At 41.9% G+C, this 12,826-nt stretch overlaps 1 protein-coding gene across 1 annotated transcript in view; it reads right to left on the reverse strand.

Annotated features, from left to right (window-relative positions):
• The window catches only part of LOC126092161 (uncharacterized), a 1,357,798-nt gene that overhangs the window by 758,889 nt on the left and 586,083 nt on the right, over nt 1-12,826 (reverse strand). Inside the window, exon 2 of the mRNA XM_049907632.1 lies at nt 2,401-2,530. Coding sequence (XP_049763589.1) covers nt 2,401-2,530 — 130 coding nt within the window. The remainder of the gene's footprint in view (nt 1-2,400; nt 2,531-12,826) is intronic.

The following is a 12,826-nucleotide window of genomic DNA, read 5'->3' on the forward strand; positions in this document are numbered from 1 at the left end:
AATAATGGCATCTCCATATGGCTTAGAGTTCACCATATTGTTGTATGCCCTACTGTCACCATCGCCCAAATATTTGGTGTACCGTACGCCTCTTGTTTCTACGGAGCGATGAAATATTTGTTGTACTCCATGAACTTCGATACTACCACTTGTTGCTCTAAAATTAGCCACACAGTTGTGTTCTTTATGTTCATTGACTTTACAGCATTTGCAATATTTAGACATTATCTCCACATCTAACCCTTTACTACTCCATTCTTTTTTCTGTCAGCTTCCATCAAGTGCAACTGCAATATCCGAACATCCATCATTTTCTTCCACGGCTTCCCTAGCAGCCAGTTTCATGCTTTCCTCACTGATCTCACATACAGCTTTCTCTAATATTGCAGTCAGTTTTTCAAATTTATTTGGTGGTTAATGTAAGTTCATCACAGAAAAAATGTTCTCCCTGCGGCCATAACCTTGCCAATGGATCGTAAGGCATAAACTAATCTAGTATTGATTTCATTTGGGTTACTTGCATCTGGTTTTGAAGAACTCATAAATGAAATCACAGCTGAGCATTTAGTGCAAATAAATCCAAAGCAATTGCTAGGCCTTTTCTCCCACTGGCAATCTCACAAATTTTCACACTCTGACTCGCCACACTGTCTACATTGTACAAATTTAAAAATTACATCTGATAGTAGTCTCATATTTATAATAATGTTACTGCACCCCTTATCACTTACAGTAAATTCGTTGTAACTCTCTTGAAATGGTGAGAGCTTCTTTGATGATGCTCTTGTTGAAGAATTAAAATTAGAAACATCGTTGCCAGGCGACATTAGCTCTTGTACAGAAAGCCTTCTAAACTTGTTTCCTCTAAATTGTCGTTTCTTGAAAACGCCTTTACGTTTCGTCATCTTCAATAAACATAACAAAACACACGCTAACAAGCACGGCAAACGTAATTATAACAACTACTCGTAATGAAACTTGAACAAAACTAACCGCGTGTTTGAAAGCGTGTTGTTTCCAAACAGCAGAAAGAAAAGAATACCGACGTCATTCCAAGGATAGCGAACACACTCGGGAGTAAAAAAAATCCCTAATGTGCAATGTAGGGGATATAAAGATCTAAAATATATGCAGAAAAGTGGGTGACAGAGAAGTGGGTGACAGAAAGCGGGGCGTGGCACAGAAACACACGCGGTAGGAAAACGCTCTTTAAACGCTCGAAAAAATTTTTTTCAGCAAAATCCTTTTTGAGTACTTAAATAAAAACTTAATCTATCGAAATACACTCCTGGAAATGGAAAAAAGAACACATTGACACCGGTGTGTCAGACCCACCATACTTGCTCCGGACACTGTGAGAGGGCTGTACAAGCAATGATCACACGCACGGCACAGCGGACACACCAGGAACCGCGGTGTTGGCCGTCGAATGGCGCTAGCTGCGCAGCATTTGTGCACCGCCGCCGTCAGTGTCAGCCAGTTTGCCGTGGCATACGGAGCTCCATCGCAGTCTTTAACACTGGTAGCATGCCGCGACAGCGTGTTCCAACAGGACAATGCACGTCCGCATGTATCCCGTGCCACCCAACGTGCTCTAGAAGGTGTAAGTCAACTACCCTGGCCAGCAAGATCTCCGGATCTGTCCCCCATTGAACATGTTTGGGACTGGATGAAACGTCGTCTCACGCGGTCTGCACGTCCAGCACGAACGCTGGTCCAACTGAGGCGCCAGGTGGAAATGGCATGGCAAGCCGTTCCACAGGACTACATCCAGCATCTCTACGATCGTCTCCATGGGAGAATAGCAGCCTGCATTGCTGCGAAAGGTGGATATACACTGTACTAGTGCCGACATTGCGCATGCTCTGTTGCCTGTGTCTATGTGCCTGTGGTTCTGTCAGTGTGATCATGTGATGTATCTGACCCCAGGAATGTGTCAATAAAGTTTCCCCTTCCTGGGACAATGAATTCACGGTGTTCTTATTTCAATTTCCAGGAGTGTATGAGGAAAACCGAAATTGATTTTTTTCGTCCTGAACCACGGTGTGGTCCCCTTAATAGCTTCTCTCGAGTCAAAGCGAGGCTGGCGGTTCTTCTACAACATTTCCACAGCATTTAATGTAGCAATTTATTCCCTTCTGCTGTATTTTCATACACCTATTTCTTTTGTTACATCACATTACGAACTCCCGCGCGCTCGCTGGGAGCACGTAGAAGTCGCTCTGTGGGCGCTTCTTTCCTCGACGAGGACGGAACCCTCCACTAATGCGGCGATGGCCATTAAGTCTGCAGAGGCCTGCCGTCCACTTGTTCAGATAACACCACACGTAGTCGGAAGATACCGTCGCTACAGCTGTACCTGTGTACAGCTCGAGATAGGTGCAGTAAAGTGGTACTCACTCTCTTTGTTCCTGAAGGTGATGTTGATGCGGGAGTCGGGCCGGGATTTGCGGTACGTCTCGATGGCCTTCCGGCTGCCCAGCGTGTTCCACTTGTGCTCGCTGTACGACGACGTGGGGTAGCCGCCGCCCTGCAAGCAGAGATCCGTCCGTAACTGGGTCAGTCTAGCACATCTTATTCACTAGGGGTCTAAACGGCAACAAAACATGAAGGGAATAAGCATAAGGATGTGCGACACTGCTGAAAATGATCATTTCGTATATGGCTGCTAGAAATATTTGTTGCGGCTTCAGTTTCGACATTTTGTCATCGTCAAACATTCTCAAATCAATCGACAAAAAAATGTGCTGGAGTTAAAAATAAAGTTACGCTGCTGAAAACATAAGGATACGTATGCGGGGTGTTAAAAATGGTTCAAATAGCTCTGAGCACTATGGGACTTAATATCTGACGTCATCAGTCCCCTAGAACTTAGAACTACTTAAACCTAACTAACCTGAGGACATCACACACCTCCATGGTCGAGGCAGGATTCGAACCTGCGACCGTAGTGGTCGCGCGGTTCCAGACTGAAGCGCCTAGAACCGCTCGGCCACTCCGGCCGGCTGCGGGGTGTTGAAGTCCACTGTAAAACCATGAGTTAACATGTAATAACATAATCCCCAGCAGTTTGAATCCAAATTGGTGTGTTCGTGTAAGTATGACGGCTCGGCCCCACAACACGTGAACACCAGCCTTGTGCTATACACAACAGCTATCAGCGTGCGCGACAGGTACACCCGCAGTGCACACCGAAATGATTCGCTCGTGTAGCCAAAGTGGTGGTTGGATTACAATAGTCGTAAATTGACAAGGACATAAACACACACACACACACACACACACACACACACACACACACACACACACACACACACACACACACACACAGAGAGAGAGAGAGAGAGAGAGAGAGAGAGAGAGAGAGAGAGAGAGAGAGAGAGAGATAAAAACTATTAGTAAACGAAGTCAATATCACAAGGTTTGTAAGACGAATGGGATTAACGTATAAATAGTAATGTTTTCGACTTGGCTGCGATCAGCAACCGTAATTAATTAGAATGTCACAAATGTAAAGCCTATTACATAGGCCAAACAGGTCGTGCTTTCTCAGCTAGATACAAGGAGCATCTTTTAGGGAAAAATGGTTCTAACATTCATAACTCAAACTTGGCCGACCACCTGTTGATCGCAGGCCACAAACCTATGGAAATTCATGACATCGGAATTTTGCACTGTGAAAGAAAAAGTTTTAGACTAAACATTTTGGAAGAGTTATAGATCTTCAAACAACTTTCTCTGAAAGATGGCCTCATATTAAATGAACAACTGCAGTCGCGTAATAATAATTTTTCAATGGTTTAAAGCCGTTACTTAAAGTTGTCTGATAGCTAATGTTGGTTATCCCCTTCCCTGTTAGACCCTTAAATACTGTTTTCCCCTCCCTTCATCGTTTACATCCTATGAATTTGTCAATCACTATTATATTAATTTCGTATAGATGTTGTTAAATCTTTGTAAATTCTGCTACTAGATGGCGCCATCTGTATCGTGTTCACGTCGTCATTTGCTACGACCAGCTCGCGCAGTCGCTGTTACTCTCTCGTGTCCTATACCACTGTAGTGCCCTTAGTTTCATATTTATACATTGGTTTAAAATTTTGACTATACTTGTTATGTATTCGGGTGGAAAATGTTTTAATTGTGGTTTTAATGTTTTGACTCGAGTGATGTCGCTCAAATTTCCTTTAAACCAGATGTATTTTTACGCAATTTAATTTGTAAAAATTGTTTGTTCTAATGCCTACCTGCTATTAATGTACCTTCTTGTGATATTGTTAGGTAGGGTAACAGTTTTTTCTGAAGAAGGCGCCCCTAGTTGGCGTTGAAAACTAGTTAATGAACTTTAAATTCTATTTGCAACCGGTTGGCTGGAAATTTGTGGCATTGTATACGTAGTAATGTACGAGGAATCAAACTAGTAAAACATGAATGCTAATTAAAAGCAGGTATTATCTTCCTACAAAAATACATGTACAGCTAATAGAAGTTGACGCATCATTTGGTAAAAATGAAGAGACTTGCCTGGTTAGGTAAATAACACCTTTAAAATACGAGTATAACAGGGTAAAAACCCTAAATGCAAATTAAAGGTATATGTCCTAAAATATAAAGCACGTGCATACAAACGCACAGACGTGTTGAGCGGTGGCGCCATTGAATTAGTAAATTGAATTACTTTTGAATGCATTACGGGAACAGCAGTGATCAATGTCTTGTAAATAATTACTATTAAAAACAGCCTTGATCACGATTTATTTAACAAGGTGACCGGTTTCGACCACTGCTGTGGTCATCTTCAGACCATTGAATAGGAACCCCTTTCTGATTCTCCAACAGAAAGGGGTTCGTACTCAATGGTCTGAAGATGACCACAGCAGTGGTCGAAACCGGTCACCTTGTTAAATAAATCGTGATCAAGATTGTTTTTAATAGTAATTAATTAGTAAATTGTTCTGTCTGGTGCCACTGGCTCAGGTGTAGTATCGACTATCCCTCTTGCGGCCCCATTGCCAATAACTAAGAGGAAGACTTGCTATATATGGGTTCTGTCCTTAGAAGGTCTTTGCTTGCCGATATATATGCGGGGTTCGCTGGCCCGAGAGAGAGGCACGAACTTCGGGGGTTGGCGGCAGCGTCGCGACAAGAGGTGGTCACGAGGTCAGACCGGCCGAAGCCACGAGCTGCGCAAGGAGGGCCTTCGCAGAGCGAAGATACCGGAGTACTTCACAAGGGTCAGCGTCGACTACAAGCAGCAGGCCGACATCCCATCGGTTGGTTGGCAACATTTGTGTCGGACGACTGTTCGTGGCCTGGCTGCCCTCTTCTACCTGGCTTTCATCTGCACCGCTCAGTAGCGGCTGCGATTCACCGTGGATCCATGGAACTGCTTGCTGACAAAGGGGAGTAACATTCTGTAATCCTCGTAGTGATTTGTTTCATTGTCTACCTGCCCTCCTTATTATTTTCTACATTGTACCCGACCCTCAGAGTTTTACTCGGTCGGCTCCTTGGTCGTAAATATAGGCAGTAGTATTGTACTAAGACACTAATCGTCGTTTGAAAATTTGTCCCGCTATTATATTGCATTTCCTTTCTAGTTTGTACCCGACCATTAATGTTCTAATTAATAAGTTCTTGATCGTAAATACAGACGAAACAACTGTACCAACGCACAGGTTGCCGTTAAACAAAAGAGAGACCTTGTGGTTAGATTTAATCAATTCTTGATTGTAATTCCATTTTTCAGTAATTAGTTATAATCTGAGCAACCTGTTGTACTAAGCTGTTCGTTTCTGTGTTTGAAAGACCGAGTCATCACTGCTGTATTTTAGCTGGATCTTGTGTTTCCGTCGAGTGAGTTCTCTTGTAATAAGTATTGACAAGTAATGTTCTAAGACGTTCCTTGAGAGCGTTCTTAATAACTGACAATCAGGTTAACTTTGAAAATACTAACAGCCAGCTGTCAACAGGGCTTTAGTCAAAGTGAAATTGTCATAAGGGAAGGGTTGGGATCAAGTCGCACATTGGTTGCCGATTGAAATTAAGAGGTTGGTTGCTTTGAACTAAGGCTTATCATTGACACATTTTTTGCTAATCTGGTTAACCTTTAAGCACAGGTGCGCATCTTAACCCCGAACCTTTCGACATAAAGCTTTCAAATTAAAAGTTACGTCATCTGTTTTGAGTAATTTAATCACTCTTGTCATCAATGGTGCTTATGTTTTCATGTGTTGCAGAAGGGTGTTTAATAAGGCAGACTGTGTCCAAGCGCTGTTTTACTCGGTAATGGACGGGCTGCAGGTCCGGCCGTCTTGTAATCACTGTCATATTATTAGCTATTTTGCAATAGAGCACTTCAGATTTCTTTTGCAAAGATTAAAAGCTTATTCAACTTGAGGTATAAGGTCAAAAGAATTTTGCAAATCTGTTCATTTTCTTTAAGAAAATTTTATGGTTATATGCTTCGTTTGTCTGTAAAGCAGAGTTTATATATTGTTAAATAAATAGGTTGTGTGAAAAGAAAGTTATATTGGTGGGTCCTCCCTTCCACGTTTTCCTTAATCCCAGTAAGTACCACGTATCACGTGTAATAATATGCAAGATGTGTACTAATGTGAATTGGAAGATTTACAAGTAGGTGCAGATTAGCGAACAAGTGTAACGTGGCCAGGAATACTTGCCAACACCAATGCATAAGTTTCAGTTTTATCTAAAACCAAAATAAAACGTATTGTGCAGACAGCCTAAGAATATGCTATTTTTGAGGTCAGTCTGTTCGTACAAGATGTTCTAACATATCTTCAAATTCATAATAAATTTCTAGCTCCTCTAAGTAATTAAACACTCTACTCTTCCGATGTTTCTTAATCTAATAGTTCCAAATCAAAGATTTACAGGTGTTAATACGTGTTCTCTAAATCTAATGTCAAAACTTGTAATTGTTTGTCCTATAGAAAAATTGTTACGTTCTCCTCCACTGCTTTTATAAACCCGTGAATGGGTGTGTGATTCGGCGTGTTGGATTCTGTGTCGTTTGGTTGTACAGACCTCTTAGCTAAGTAGTTTCGAGAGGTTAAGCTGGTCCATTATTTATACTGTTTGATACCATGACATTATATTAAAGGAATTAGACACAGGTAGTTGCAACCACTCATTTAACGAAATATAATAAATTTTCATTTACGGAATTTCATTAGGGTCCGTCCTCACATCAGGTATGCAGAAATTTATACAGGCATTTATAGCACATGATACCCTTAACAGGAAAATGTGCTGCTGAAGCCGTAAAACCTGGACTAAGGACCAAGTGACGAAAGTCATTTGGTCGTATGAGTCTTGTTTCACACTGCTTCTAGTTTCTCGCCGAGTTTAGGTCGGAAGAATGAAATATGACGGGCGTTCCGTAATGATTTGGGCAGCCATATCGTAGTATTCTAGGGGCCCTATGGCTACTCTACAAGGTCACACTACTACCAGGGAGTATGTGGCCATTTTTGCTGTTCATCTCCAACCTATGGTCTGTTTTGGTAAGAAGAGTGCCGATCGCTGTCCACCTTCATTGTAATTACCTACATTGTCCTTACCTGAATTTATCACTATTTTACATGAAGAATGGTATAAGGTTCACTGAAAAACGATACAGGACCTGTATTTACCTGTCGCAAGATGACTGAAGCTGTTTTGAAGGCTAATGGTTTTCGTACACTTTATTAGGATTGGTAATACGTTGTTTCTTTCATGTTTGCATGTTTCTGTCCAACCTCTGTAATTTGGCAATGCATTCATGGGAATAATCTAAAGATTTCAGATAAATATGTAAGATTTCGTTGGAAATATGTACCACGGAGAATAAATCTACATAGTCGCTAAGTTCGATCGTTTTACTACTACGCACCTAGGTTACCATGGTTGTCACTGGTGTCACAAGTTTATGGACAAGAGTGCTGCTTCGCTCGTTCTATTGTTAACCGATTTGTGTCGTGCAGTTTAAAAAAAATCATATTTGGTGCACGGCTGGAGCAAAGATGTCCTCGTACGAAGTCTAGTAACGAGACTTTGTTCTAAAATTATACACTAATTCCATAACTCTAAGCGGTGTCTGTTGCAACGAACACAAATACCCTAGTGATGTTGAGCTGTTTGTCCATGGTGATTTAAGCTCGAGCCGGCCGAAGTGGCCGTGCGGTTAAAGGCGATGCAGTCTGAAACCCCAAGACCGCTACGGTCGCAGGTTCGAATCCTGCCTCGGGCATGGATGTTTGTGATGTCCTTAGGTTAGTTAGGTTTAACTAGTTCTAAGTTCTAGGGGACCAATGACCTCAGCAGTTGAGTCCCATAGTACTCAGAGCCATTTGAACCATTTAAGCTCGACTTCTTGCTTTTTGTTATATGAGAAGGTCGTATTCATATGTAATGTGCTGCTTAGTCTTTTGTTGTTCCCCACTATCTTCCTAGTGGTGTATGGTTTTCTTCCCTATTCTTTTCGGTTACACAGTTTCAGTCGACTGTTGGATATTTTTGCAATAAAATTAAATATATTTAGTAAAAGCAAGGAAAAATCGGCAGAATCATGACTGTTGTTGTAACCAGCAGATCCGATCAGGCACGTGTGAAGCGCATGCAAATGTACCTCCACTGGGATTCGACCTTTCCCAGCATTCCATGTTCCTTCAACAACAATATCGCACTGGACAAGAAATCATCACCACCGACCACACGAGATAGTTACACACGTGTCAGGCCATAGCAGGTTGCAAGAAGGTAACGGAAAACATGCGTTACGGTATCGTTCACGAAATCACTAAACGTCCACAGTTTTACTACGGGAAAGACTTTAAGACTTTGTCATAAATACTGCAACAATATTAACTAAAAGTGCAGGACAATTAACGGAAACGTTTACTATTATGAGCCCTTCCTGTGCCACTAAAAACTATCATGCAAAATAATTTGTCTAATGAAGACAACAATAAGGTTCCATATGAGCCGAATTTTCCTGTTCCGAAAACTTGAGCAAAATCGAGTTCTAATCCGGGGAATGTTGCTTTGCTCTGTTACAGTTTGTTTTTATACTCATCTAAGGAAGGAGCACATTTAGAGTAGTACCACTCTCTTTTCTTTCTTTCTTTCTTTCTTATCAGTCACATAGTCATTTTTACCACATGGTGCATGTAGCTAAGGAAGTTGTAAAAGAACGTGTCTAAACACAGTCTGCAAAACACGTACAAGTTACAGTTGTAAAGTAAGCCGTAAAGTATTTGGTAAAATTCTTATAAATAAATTTGATTTACTTTGCAACTTACTGAAAGATTAAACAAACATGGCTGCTAAATCGGCACACGGGTCACAGCTAGTGCAGTCAACGGGAAGCTCTTAACATGTGCGCTATCCAAGAACAGTGAACGGCCTGTACGAAAGCCTCAGTCTTACTGTACTATTCTCTTATTCATCCGAATTCCATACAAGCGAGTAAATTGTCATTCGCGGGATTAAAGTTATGGTGCTAGTGAAAGACTTAAAATCGTATGTGTGCTCATTCCTGAATGGCTTGCTCACCAGATGGTAGAGTTTTGTCAGGACTGGCTCTCCCAAGGCCGTTGAAAGGTGGCTACACTGAGCCACAGCGCCAAAAATCGCGCCAGAGAGTATTGTTCCGCCGCCTCCACTGGCAGTGATTATTGAGACGTAGCGGCAGGCAGTGCTTGCCGAGAAGTTGTGGTGGACACAGCTTGTCGTGAAGTCAGTGAGATGTGGTAGTGGAGAGTGTTGTCCCATGTTTTATGCAGTTATTTGATGGGAGAGATAGCAGATGTTATTCCAATGGAGATATTGTAATGATCTGAGTGCTTTTCGTCAATATATATGAAGGTAATAAGTATTATGTTGTTTTATTATTGGAGTGTCCTGAAAAGTATGTCATTACAGGTTCAGTCAACAAAGCATCTGGCGTGTGTTCTTGTATTAGAGTGTAATTTTGGTTTTCTTGCACAATTATAGTATTTCTAATTTTCTTTTATCACGTCAGTATAAATGGTATTTAAAATTTCTTGTCTTGTTGAAGAAGAACCGTGCCAGATGCGTACGTTGAGCCATACTTCCACACACAGAACAGCTACACTTGTGCTTTGTTGGTTTCGTAGGTTTTATAGTTGCTGGGGACTTAATTAACTGTGTTAACGAAAATTTTCTTACATTCTTTGTTGTCATTCTAAGCAGTCAGATTGCGTACTAAAACTAGTCAGGGCCAGCCGTTTACGAGACTTGCGTAATCGGACTAACAGCTACTAAAAAAATATTTTCATTAATAATTAAGAAAGCCCCCATGCACCGTCAATAGTTCTAATGAAATGTAGTCTACTCCAGGGGCCTTGTTTCGCCTCAGGTCTTTCAATGCTCTGTCAAACTCTTCACGCATTATCGTATCTCCCATTTCATCTACATCCTCTTCCATTTCCATACTATTGTCCTCAAGTACATCGCCCTCTATATACTCCTTCCACCTTTCTGCTTTTCCCTTCTTTGCTTAGAACTGGCTTTCCATCTGATCTCTTGATATTCATACAAGTGGTTCTCGTTTCCCGAAAGGTCTCTTTAATTTTCCTGTAGGCAGTATCTATCTTACCCTAGTGAGATAAGCCTCTACATCCTTACATTAGTCCTCTAGCCATCCCTGCTTAGCCATTTTGCACTTCATGTCGATCTCATTTTTGAGACGTTTGTATTCCTTTTTGCATGCTTCATTTGCTGCATTTTCATATTTTCTCCTTTCATCAATTAAATTCAATATCTCTTCTGTTACCCAAGGATTTCTAGTAGCCCTCGTCTTTTTACCTATTGATGCTCTGCTGCCTTCACTACTTAATCTCTCAAAGCTACCCATTCGTCTTCTACTGTATTTCTTTCCCCCATTACTGTATGTTCCCTTATGCTCTCCCTTAAACTCAGTAAAACCTCTGGTTTAGTCAGTTTATCCAGGTCCCATCTCCTTAAATTCCCACCTTTTTGCAGTTTCTTCAGTTTCAATCCACAGTTCATAACCAATAGAGTGTGGTCAGAATCCCCTGGAAATGTCTTAAAATTTAAAACCTAGTTCCTAAATCTGTCTTACCATTATATAATCTATCTGAAACTTGTCAGTATCTCCAGGTTTCTTCCATGTATACAACCTTCTTTTATGATTCTTGAACCAAGTGTTAGCTATGATTAAGTTGTGCTCTGTGCAAAATTCTACCAGGCGGCTTCCTCTTTCATTTATTAGCCCCAATCCACATTCTACTACGTTTCCTTCTCTCCCTTTTCCTGCTACCGAATTCCTGTCACCCATGACTATTAAATTTTCGTCTCCCTTCACTATCTGAATAATTTCTTTTATCTCATCATACATTTCTTCAATTTCTTCGTCATCTGCAGAGCTAGTTGGCATATAGACTTGTACTACTGTCGTAGGTGTGGGCTTCGTGTCTATCTTGGCCACAATAATGCGTTCCCTATGCTTCTTTTAGTAGCTTAACCGCACTCCTATATTTTTATTCATTATTAAACCTACTCTTGCATCCCTATTTGATTTTGTATTTATAACCCTGTATTCGCCTGACCAAAAGTCTTGTTCCTCCTGCCACCGAACTTCACTAGTTCCCACTATATCTAACTTTAACCTATCCATTTCCCTTTTTAAATTTTCTAATCTGCCTGCTCGATTAAGAGATCTGACATTCCACGCTCCGATCCGTAGAACGCCAGTTTTCTTTCTCCTGATGACGACGTCCTCCTGAGTAGTCGCTGACTGGGGATCCAAATAGCGGACTATTTTACCTCCGGAATATTTTACCCAAGAGAACGCCATCATTTAACCATACAGTAAAACTGCATGCCCTCGGGAAAAATTACGGCTGTAGTTTCCCCTTGCTATCAGCCGTTCTCAGTACCAGCACAGCAATGCCATTAGTGTTACAAGGCTAGATCAGTCAATCATCCAGACCGTGGCCCCTGCAACTACTGAAAAGGCTGCTGCCCCTCCTCAGGAACCACACGTTTGCCTGGCCTCTCAACAGATACCCCTCCGTTGTGGTTGCACCTACGATACGGCTACCTGTACCGCTGAGGCACGCAAGCCTCCCCACCAACGGCAAGGTCGATGGTTCATTGGGGGGGGGGGGGCACCCAGAGTATAACATTATAAAAAAGTTAGTAATTACTACATCCCAGAATGAGGAAAATCTAAGCAGTTTACAGTACTTCATGAACACAACACAGGTATTTAGTTGTAAACAGTGAGCGCTAGCAGGAATGTACATGAGAAGATGTAGTAAAGAGAGAGAAAGAGGCATGTAATGAAACAGAATACCACACTGAAAACTCGAAGAAATTGGTACACCTGCCTAATATCACGTTGGGCTCCCGCGAGCACGTGGAATTGCCGCAACACGACGTGGAATGGAGTCTACTACTGTCTGAAGTAGTGCTGGAGGGAACTGACGCCATGAATCCTGCAGCGCTGTCCATAAATCCGCAAGAGTACGAGGGGGTGGAGATCACTTCTGAACAGCATGTTGCAAGGCATCTCAGATGTGCTCCATTATGTTCATGTCTGGGTAGTTTGGTGACCAGCGGAAGTGTTTAAATTCAGAAAAGCGTTCCTGGAGGTACTCTGTAGCAATTCTGGACATGGGGGTGCGCCGCATCGTTCTGCGGGAATCGCTCAAGTCCGTCGGAATGCACAGTCCATATGAATGGATGCAGGTGATCAGGCAGGATGCTTATATACGTGTCATCTGTCAGAGTCGCATCTGGACCTATCAGTGGTCCCTTATCACTCCAACTGCAC

This window comes from Schistocerca cancellata, chromosome 7 (genome assembly GCF_023864275.1).
Source record: "Schistocerca cancellata isolate TAMUIC-IGC-003103 chromosome 7, iqSchCanc2.1, whole genome shotgun sequence".
Lineage (NCBI taxonomy): Eukaryota > Metazoa > Arthropoda > Insecta > Orthoptera > Acrididae > Schistocerca > Schistocerca cancellata.